Source organism: Zerene cesonia, chromosome 8 (genome assembly GCF_012273895.1).
Source record: "Zerene cesonia ecotype Mississippi chromosome 8, Zerene_cesonia_1.1, whole genome shotgun sequence".
In the NCBI taxonomy this organism is placed as follows: domain Eukaryota; kingdom Metazoa; phylum Arthropoda; class Insecta; order Lepidoptera; family Pieridae; genus Zerene; species Zerene cesonia.
In genome coordinates this window covers 4,599,881-4,610,662 of record NC_052109.1, presented here as the reverse complement: position 1 = coordinate 4,610,662, position 10,782 = coordinate 4,599,881, and the positions used below count along the sequence as shown (strand labels likewise).

At 30.0% G+C, this 10,782-nt stretch overlaps 3 protein-coding genes across 4 annotated transcripts in view; 2 read left to right on the top strand and 1 right to left on the bottom strand.

Moving 5' to 3' along the window:
* The window catches only part of LOC119828405 (probable G-protein coupled receptor Mth-like 3), a 10,482-nt gene extending 6,609 nt beyond the window's left edge, over window positions 1-3,873 (top strand). Inside the window, exons 2-9 of one of the 2 annotated variants that reach the window (XM_038350542.1) lie at window positions 836-1,065; window positions 1,414-1,599; window positions 1,941-2,056; window positions 2,130-2,208; window positions 2,531-2,694; window positions 2,813-2,957; window positions 3,040-3,132; window positions 3,289-3,873. In XM_038350542.1, the coding sequence (XP_038206470.1) occupies window positions 836-1,065; window positions 1,414-1,599; window positions 1,941-2,056; window positions 2,130-2,208; window positions 2,531-2,694; window positions 2,813-2,957; window positions 3,040-3,132; window positions 3,289-3,493 (1,218 nt within the window). In that variant the 3' untranslated portion in view covers window positions 3,494-3,873. The remainder of the gene's footprint in view (window positions 1-835; window positions 1,066-1,413; window positions 1,600-1,940; window positions 2,057-2,129; window positions 2,209-2,530; window positions 2,695-2,812; window positions 2,958-3,039; window positions 3,133-3,288) is intronic. The other variant, XM_038350543.1, reaches the window with a different exon arrangement.
* LOC119828403 (RNA helicase aquarius) overlaps window positions 1-10,782 on the bottom strand; it is a 40,451-nt gene that overhangs the window by 26,065 nt on the left and 3,604 nt on the right. The gene's annotated exons all lie outside the window — the stretch shown is intronic.
* LOC119828404 (probable G-protein coupled receptor Mth-like 5) lies at window positions 4,900-10,136 on the top strand. Its single transcript, XM_038350540.1, has 8 exons — window positions 4,900-5,309; window positions 6,010-6,145; window positions 6,715-6,895; window positions 7,289-7,586; window positions 7,815-7,893; window positions 8,171-8,373; window positions 8,474-8,609; window positions 8,687-10,136. Exons 1-8 carry the CDS (start codon window positions 5,123-5,125, stop codon window positions 8,943-8,945), a joined length of 1,479 nt encoding a protein of 492 aa, XP_038206468.1. The 5' UTR covers window positions 4,900-5,122; the 3' UTR covers window positions 8,946-10,136.

Sequence of the window (10,782 nt, the reverse complement as noted above, 5' to 3'; positions counted from 1 at the left end):
GTAATAAATGTTATTTGCAGTTAACAATTTTCTTTTTTCTTTATTACAATATTTATGGCAAGACTAGGTATAAAATTCCCGTGTCACATTCTTATGAAATTTTGTGTGCATACTGGGTATGTCTGAGAATCGGGCAACATCTATTTACACGCTTTTTATTAGGTTCACCTGTATGTTTGTATGTTTGTTTGTAACCGACTTCTTTAGGCGCGATTTTGACCCACTTTAAACGGCCAGATTTCGTTCAAACTTTGTAGATTTATTGAGGACCGATGACAATACACTAATTTGATAAAATTATTCCATTTTTCAATTTGCAAGATATGATTTTTGTTAAAGCGTGTTTTTTAGTTTTTTTTAACTATTATTTATTTTCATACCCCTAAATGATAAGAGTAAGGCAGAACAGCGTTTGCCAGGTCAGCTAATATAAATATATATCGTGAGTTCAAGTTGTACTCTAAATTGTTTTCAATATAGCTATTTTTTGTGAAAACAGTCTCTCAAGTGAGGAGTCAACTAGTCAAGAAAATAACTTTTAATGTAAAAAAACACTATATTTTTTAATACTTTTCGGCTTATACTTACCCACCGACAAAGTTATGAGATAAAAACTACTTGCATTTATGTTAGCCGTTTTGCAACAGCGTCGCAGGACACAAATTTTTCCTTACTTACATTTATAAGCGCAAATTTGTTTTTATTTTTTTGTTTGCCCTTCTTTCACGTCGAAATGGAGCGTTTTTATGGTGGATCTTGTCTCTGAAGATAGTTAGAAGGAGTGTGATAAGCTACTATTTACCGCGGTTGATCTCATTCAACCTCTTTTTTTCAGAAGACTCTATTCCTGTTGTTATTGAGCTGTGGCCTATCCCTATCCGCAAAGCAATGCTGTCCGAACAACCAGCTAATCAGACCGAAAGGATATTGCGACGACGAGCTCAAATATAGAATATTTATGAACTGCACCTCAGGCCACATGTTGCTGAGGGACGTAGTGGTAGATGGCGATAAGATCTCCACCATGGATTACCCAGGATACGTGTTTTCAGACAATCCGGATAGGTCAGTTGATTTCATTTATGATTTTAGGTGACATAGATTTCTACTTGGTATTGTTTAACAAAAGCATCTCATATTACTTACTATTTTTAATCAACAAAATGATGTCAACATCTGTTCAATTCAATTCAGATTTTATGGTTGTTCAACAGATTATTAGACTTTTAACCAGATACTTCAGTTCAATTTTTTGTTATTTTTAATGTTTCTTTTCCTCCTCCTGCCTTATCATTACATAAATACTTATGTACATGAATAGAAGATCTTATTTGAACCTGCCAGTTAAAAAACTGAGCGAATTGTAACAGTTTATTAATCGTCGATGAAAATAAATGATAAATGATATTTCAGCTACTGTCTAGGAGACATGTATCGCAACAGCAGCATGCCCTCATTGGGTATTATGAAAGCCGCAGTAGTGTGTTATGAAAAGAATCAAAGCACAAATGATGTGGAGACCGGTGGGGTCCTCGCCCTCGTTTCAGTTCTATTCCTTTTCGCCACGGCTGGCATTTACATGTATTTACCGCAAATGAGGTATGTATCTGACATTAAGGCTCGTCTAAAAATCTAAGTCATTATAAAAACAAAAAATCATAATTCTTTTAGTTCAGTAAAGTATAGTTAGTTATAAAAAGTTATATGCAGACACACAATTCGTAATGCATTTTTATTTTAATTCTGTTTTATTATTCTGTCAAGCTAATGGGATAAATTGTTGAGTACTATTTTTAACTTCATAATAATTACTGTCATTGTAAGGTGGACGAAAGTAAATAGCAGTAACTACATTTAAATTTCCCTCAAAAATACAAATACTATTTTACAAGCATATTATAAAAGTAAATTAACTTAATGTAACTTATTATAAATTGTAGGGACTTGCAAGGAATGTGCTATATTTGCATGTGCATAAGTATGGCGTTAGGATTCTTATCGCTTGGAATTCTCCAATTGAGTCCAGGATTTCAAGGCCAGATATGTACTGTCACAGGTGAGATAAATTTTAATAAAATAACATTCTCACACAATTATCGAGTATTGCTTAAAATGCATATATATTTCAGGTTTCCTCATATATTTCTGGATGATGGCTACCTTCTTTTGGATGAATGTCATCAGCATCAACATGTACCGTACCGTGATGTGAGTAAAGGTTCTAGGAAGTGCGATTTTTTTCTACACCCAAATAGTTATTATCGACATCCAAGTAAATTAATAGCGCACGCTTATGATATTATTATAATCACAAATCGTTCATTGTCATATGACACGTAGCCAGTCATTTGCCGCCCCCATTCTAATTTGAGTCTATGTAGATAATTTTTTTTTTTTGCACTATATCCCAAATACGCATAACAACAGATTATCCATTACTTAACGCCCAACTAGAGATCAGTTAGACTTTTTTTACCTTCTTGCCTTATGAAGAAAAATAGTAATATTTTTGTTATATGTGATTTTTCAGTGATGCCGCTTATCTGAAGAAGACAGAGAGACGGCAATATTTCTTGTACAATAGTTACGCGTGGGGTTGCTCTTGCATATTTCTTATTATAGCACTTATAACTAATTTCGTCGAGGGAAACCACTACAAACCCGGTATTGGTGATAATAACTGCTGGTTCAGTGGTGAGTCATATCTTTGAGCTCAGATTTATTATCCTAGTGTGAAAGACAGTATGCAAAAATTTGCTTATAAAAGTTATAATGAAACTATAAATTCATCATTGTCTATCTGTAATTTTAGGACGCGCTCAAACATGGATATACTTCTATGGACCCATTGCTGTCCTCATCGCCGCGAACATTATACTTTTTGTAATGTCCTCATTCAGTTTATGGACGCACAACAAAAAATACGAAGTGAACAAGCTAAATAATCTCAAACGCAAGTATGTATTTATGACTAATGTTACTAGCTACTTGTTATCTCAGAAAGCTAAAGTAACTTGACCAATTTTATTTCATCTGTAGATTTCTCGTGTCTCTGAAATTATTCCTGGTCATGGGCATTTCTTGGATCTTCGAAATTGCCAGCTTCGCTCATGGAGAGAAACATATCCTCTGGTGAGATATTCATTTAAAGAATAAAAAAAAAAAAAAAATTGGTTTATGTTCTTTTCTCAGTATAAAGTTATGTCTTAGAATAATTTCACTTTTAATCGTATATTATACCGTCGTACTAAATATACGTAGTATAACTTTAAAACAATTATGTTTCAGGAAAATAATGGACACCTTCAACTGCCTACAAGGAGTCATAATATTTCTGATACTCGTTGTATTCAGACGTCGCGCGATGAAAGGCTTGGCCGATGATCGCATCTGCTTATTCATCACGCGTCCTATAGCCAATAGACTTAGTCCAGACGACGATGCAGACGAACAGCAAATATTAGATGACACTGTTGAAGTGAGGCTGAACTGAGTCCTTTTAAACTTTCACAATTGCAGAGTCTTAATAGTTCTAATTAAATATAATGTAAATAAAAAAATTCAATTTTAAACTATTAAATCCAATGTATACATATAATCCAAATAGCTTATGGATCAATGAAACATAAGCGTAGCAATACTCGGATATTCAATGGAAGAATAAATGCATAATATTATTGGTTATGAAATACAAGCATGTCATTTAAAATTTTCCAATGAAATATACTATAGCTTATAGTTATGAATCTCATACAATATACAAATTCATAGAAATACAGATACTTTTCTTATAGGAAAGTTGTATTTCCGCTAGTTTCTATTGTTACTACTTTTAATAATTATGAGAACAGAAAACAATTTTTATGTGAAGACAAATTGTTTGTGCCATAATAATTATAAATTAATATATTCTTATACATTAAAATTTACTTAGGTGTAAAATCTAAAATAGTTATTATTAAGGTTATTGTTTAATTCTAATATTGGTTCCTATAATTATGTTATATGCATGAATTATTAAAGAATGTTAATATCAATTGCCATAGAGTTTAATTTAACATTTGATTCTAATATTTAACCATTCCAAAAAAGCTAAATTTTTACCAATTAAATATCTTGTATATTTTATAAATACAAATTCAAATAAATTAATAAAAAAATACAAAGTTTTTGAGTATAATTATTGTTATTAAAAACTAGATTTCCGTTGACTTTAGAGTTTTATATTTCGTGGATTTCTGAAGAAGACAGTATGTCAATTTTGACGTTATGAGATCCGTTTATCTCGTGAACTGTACATTTTATAAAATCAAAAACTTTTGTGATGTATCGTATGATTAACATTTAATGATTACATTTAAGTAAATATGCATGAATTTATATTTTTATCCTCCGGCTACATTTATGCATTACCACTCCATTTTTTTTTTTAATAAAATGTACTTATTAGACTAAACAAGCAAATATAGTAGTAGTAGCGTGATAAAATAGAGAATTTGCACGTATTTCTTTTATTTTAAATAGTTGCGGCCTGTGCTCAAAAAATAGTAGACTTAGTTAGCCTAAGTTAGACAAATATCATTTCAAAATATAGCCATGAAAGCGTTATAGACAGACAAAAATACTTTCGCATTTATAATTATAAAGTGGATAATTGATATTGCTTTCACGATTTAAAATAGCCACCTGATTTGGTGCTCTTAAAGTGACGTCACTATTTATAACAACACACAAATTCCGAGGAGGCAATACATTTTTTTAAATGATAAATATGTCACTTAATCAAAAATAATGATTTTTATTCTTTGTTATGGCAATGAGAAAAGAAGTTTGTCAAAGTTGTTATTGTCACATGCCAAATTATAAGTGTCAACCGTCAATTGTCATTTCTGTCAGTTACAAAAGATTCAAGCATCACGCTACAGGAAGTCGTATTTAAATTAATCTGAGCTCTGAATTCTATTAAATAAGTGATGAAACTTTAAATATAAATGTAATATAATGAAAAGATCTCGTACCAAAGCTATTTATCATATTCGAAAATAAAGTGCCTTGAATTTTATTTCAAAACGTAAACCACAACAATACTTATGTGGGATAAATATATTATAAACACTCAAACATGTATTCTTTGCATTTTATATTTTTAATAAGTACGTTGCTATTACGACCTGCTCAAGCTGAAGTTGGTGACACCGATCTGAATGATTTATCAGAGCAACAAAACTCCGTACAAATAAACAAATGTTGCGAAGATAATGAAATAATGATTGATTCTGTATGTCGATTGGCTGAACTATATAATGAAAGTAAGATATGAAAGCTTTTTATTTTAGATTTTTATAAAATTAAATAAAAATAAAGGGTGCTTTGATTAAGCATATTCAATATACTTCATGTTATTTTGTTTCGAAAAAAACAGCATCTAAGATTTTTAGTCTTTAAGAAATAAAATTTTTATTTATTCTAATAAATTTCAGTGCAGTAAATGTATTTTGCTTTGAAAATATAAAAAAAAAGGTCTGGAGATAAAAGTGCTTCATTATTTTCACTAATTCTGTTTAGCACACAACCAAATATATTTTATATATTATATATTTTATATATTTGGTTTCAAAAATAAATTTAATTATAAAACTAAACTAAAAACAAGGTGTGTGTGCAATTCACACACGATAAAAGTGAAACTTCAGTAAATTGACAAAAGAATGAGATGAATATATATAAAATAGTATGTATATTTCTGTCTCATTCTTTGCCGGCTTCATTTTACACATTTTTGTATTTGTGTCTTACCTGTCGTTATTTTCCGTTGCATCAGGTTTGAAATCACAACGATTCTAAAGAAGTTTCACTTCAATAAATTAATTTCAAAAACCAAATGAAAAATGTGATTCTCATAACTAATCTAACATATATTATTTGGTTAAATAATTGTTTAAATATGATATGTATATGTATATGTATATGTTTAAACATGTATCTAAAACATAGGAGTGTCAATTTCAGGTCTTTGGCAACCATTATTTAAGACTGAGGATGGCAAAGATGTAAAACTCAAGTATTTTAGATTTATAAATGGAGTACCAAACTGTGCAACAACCCAACAAAGGCCTATATTTGATCTGGGGAAGTCTGAGGATAAGTAAGTTCATAATTAACTATTAAAATATTATACATTTTATTATAGCACACTGCTATCTCAAAAATATAAAATAAGGCTTAAATAACTGAAAATTTAATACCTGTGTGGAGTTTCAAGTGACTCATTTTATTATGAGTCAGCTATGTGTAAGAGTGAATGTTTTAAATTGTGTCAAATCAGTTTTTAGTATCCTTACCAATTTTATTAACTTATTTAATTGTGATAACAAACAGAAGAAAAAAAACTATATGGTAAATAATATAAATTTGTACAAAAAAATTAACACTAGTATACGAAAATGATTGTGGAAGAAAACTTAACATTTTGAATTGATACAGTCATATTATTAGATATTTATCCACTAATATGCTTTATTATTTCTCATAATATTATTTGTACTTGATATCTTCACATTATGCATACTGATTTCTCTTTGAACATCTAATTGTCTGGTATCAGTACATAAGACCTCCAATTGTTTAAATTAACAATTATATTATTTCTTTGTAAAATTAGAGCAATAAAGTAGGAATAAATAAAATATATAACAAATAAAGAATTCTTTTCAGGTTAAACCTTTTATCTGATGGTCGTTTAATGCATTTGATACATCACCAAACAAATGTTCAAACAATAAGAGATGATCCGCTCCTCGCAAATTCGTTAAACTATCATGATATAATTTCAATATCTGAAGTTAAAGAGCCATCTTCATATATTCATGTTCAGAATAAATATTGCATGGATAAGGTAAGCAGACCCTCAGCTGAAGTACTTTCATTTCAATTGAGATGATTTTTATTTTTAAAAACATTGACAACACCTTTGTCTCTGCTAACATCAAACTTAACTTCAAAAAGAGTTCGTAGGTATGGTTTTTGAGCGACTTCAGAAAGTTTTTACCTATTGATTTGTATGTGTATCTGTGTAATATTTGACTAGGAAAACTGGGGAACAAACGGGTTCCAAATATTGTTTTTGATTTGTAAAACAGAAAATTGCATTTAAGCTTCATCAACAATACCAATTTAAAATACTCTTCATAATATAATAGCTCAGTTTGGCCAAATTTTCCTAACAATAATAATAACAAGAATATTAAGGTAGGCATATTAAAAAAAGTTATTATTTTTTTTTTTTTAGATCATAATAACAAGCACTAACTCCACCGGCCAGTATGCGCTAGTTTGTGTACCAGAAGTGATAATCAATTGGAAGGACACAGGGTTTTTAATGAAAAAAATATTAAATCCCATATTTCATGCAATTGCAATGATATTATTTTTAACCGTTGCTATTATTTACTTTGTGTTGCCAACCCTGAGAGATCTCGCTGGGAACATCATTACGACGATAAATGTATGTTTGATCGTGAGTCAAGCTGCAGATTTAGTAAGGATATTTACAGAGCTAAGCAATCATGTCAGCTTTATGATAACTGGTTAGTAAACTTTGTTTATTTTATGTACCAGCTTAGGTTTAAATATTAATTTAATCACTGTAACACAGAAGGTGTTGCAAAACTATATCAAAAGTAAACTTTACGTCATAAAATTGACTCAGCCTATGTAATGTTTATTTAAATTTGGGTATCTCATATACATATTATTCAATCTTAATTGCTTCTTTTAAGATCTTACTCTTGATATCAGATTACTCTTGATTTTAGATATCATTTTGTATGTCAGTTTACTTGGTGCCTTTTTCTGGTTGAACAGTTTCGGATTCTACATATGGAAAACATTCAAGTGAGTATACTATACTGATATTGTGAAGAATAAAAAAATCTTTTTTTTTTATTTATTTGAATGTGCTTAACTCAATAACCCTCATAGGAGGCCTGGGTCCCAGCTGTGGGAACATATATGGGCTGATGACATCAACTCAATAACTCCTGATTCAAATTGAAAAATATTTGTGTTAGATTATTTATTTATCTAGAAAGGTATAGGCTATATAACATCATACTGCAACCAAATTAATCAACCTGAACAAACCACCATATAAATAATTTATTAATTACAGATCAAGAAATGTATTTTTACGAGTGACAGATGTTCGCAAATACTGCTATTACTCGAGTGTGGTCTGGTCGAGTGTAACTTTAATGGCGGCTATGGCTATATGTGCTCATTTTTTATTAGACACTGGTACAAATCCATACAGAAAAATGAGAACACAATTTTCATCGTCCATTCTTGTTGATGATGTTGAACAAGAGACTATCGGTATGTTACTTTTCTATATACTCCAATTTTAGTTATGAAAGATGTCATATACTTTCGTGAGGAAATAATCATTTCGTACTTTCGTGTTTTCTATTTTCAGGCTGGCTCGGAATTGCAATATTTTTCACACCAGTTGCATTCACTATTATTTTTAATCTGTTCTTCTATATAACAACGTTAAAAGTAATAAAAAGAATAAATATCTATGGACGCATCCATTATAAATTAAAGGGATGGTGAGTCATCAATATTTTTTCTTAACTAATACCCAAATTTTAAACAGGTGCTTAAAGAAAAATGATTTCCTTTTCAGTTTCGACTTATTCCTCCAGCTATTTCTCATAATGACTATGTCATGGCTATTCCTGATGCTGTCTTGGCTGAACTTTGACGGATTGCTATACGCGTACATAGTGGTGAATTTATTGCAGGCGATATTAATATTTTATGTGTGTGTTGTAAGGCAGAACCACGTCACATTTTTATTAAGAAAAAGCTGTTGCTATGCGCAGCCTGTGCCCACCGGAGAGTGGGGTGATGAAATGACGCATATGAACGGTGGGAATTACTAACAACAACATACCGACAATATAATTAATTGTTAGAATTTATACATATACATATGATGATTACACTCGTAGGATAGAGCAATATTATATTTGCACACAAAGAATTTACGTATAAGTAGAAGTGGGATTTCTCGTGATTTCATGTGCTTTTGAACAAACTTTAATCGAAATTTGTGCCTTATATCGTGAATAGTATTCTATGAAGCAATACCTTTCAATTTATCACTTAGCAGAGGTAGCTCTTTAGTTTTAAGATAATGACTATGCAGTAGATATTTTTTATTATAGATTTTATATCGATTTATTTTTGATTGAAACACCTATACTGTGGATAGGAAATGTGTATGGCCTTAAAATAAGTTTTTGAATCGATTTAAATATTATTCATTCAAGATAAAATTCATACATTGCATTTATGTACAAATGAAATTGTGATAATTTAACGTAGTGCTCATTGGAGATACTTAAATTTAATTTTATTCGACCTATCAATTATTTTCTATTACTAACATCATGAAAATACTAACAATTTGAAAAAATTAAGACATTACTGTAATTATCAAATATGATTGAAAAAAATTACATAGTCAAGGCCTATATATACCTTATGCTATGCATTTTTTTATTGATTGATTGTAATATACACTCTTTTCCCTTATGACTGAATTATCTTAGTATATTTTTTTTGTGTTGTGACATTTTTACAATTTTTCGACTCTTTACGTCAAAATCCGTCCTCAATATTTTTTTATTAATTATACTTTCTATTTTTATATTGCTCTCTATTGCTAATGAATGTGTACTAATAAATCACTCAATTATGTATTCTGTACACATAATATACTTTTGGCTTTGTTTTGTCAGAACTTTAAAACTGAGTGAAGCGATAATGATTTTTCTTTTTTTATTAACGGTTTGACTTTTTGATTATAATAATTGTATTTACTTATTCAATTTACACGAGTTTTGTACTGAGCCTATCATATTGGTCACCAATTATTGGTGACGTATATATTATGAAAATGCACTTGAAAAATAGAGTAGGTTTTAACCATACACTGTTAGATTTTATGTTAAATAGTAAGCACTATGAAACTAACTTAGCATGTAACAAAAGATATTGTCACATTTTTAGTATGAAGCTCGTGTAAATTACACAATGTGTGTATAATCCAATAAATTTATAAGATTTTACTATTTCTTTTATTCTACAATATCCAAGTTTCTAAGAACAACTTTTTTTTTAGATTTTGTTAATGGTAAACAAACATATATTTTATAGAATTCAATTGACATTAATTTTATACATTTTTTATATATAACGATTTTTAAATTCCCGAAAAAGAAAATGGGCAATAGTTCCATTTATACCAAAAGTGATATTCGCCTAATTTAATATCATGTATCTAACTTCATTCAACTGAAAACCTTAGTCTCAACCAATTTTTGGACCACATGCCCACAATTAAAAATTACTCAATCGTTTTGAAAGACTAAAATCCTGTGTCCATAAAACCAGACAAAAGTCAATGTGAATTTTTGTTTCGAAGAATACAAACAATTCGATCAAGGCGGAATTCAACTCACTTCTTTTTGGCAAACCGTAGCAACGCCTAGCCTCTCGGCCACCCGTGATCCTGCCTCAGTAATACAATTTGTTCAACTATTTCGGTTTATGGTGCTTAAGGGTCAATGTCAATGTCCCCAAAAGCCACTGTGTTTATACACATAATTGTATTAAACAAGCATTTCGCCCGCAGCTTTGTCTGCATGGACAAAGGACAATCCCGCGGGTATAAACAGTATTACCGCATTTAAAACCAGCCTTCTTTCAAAACTT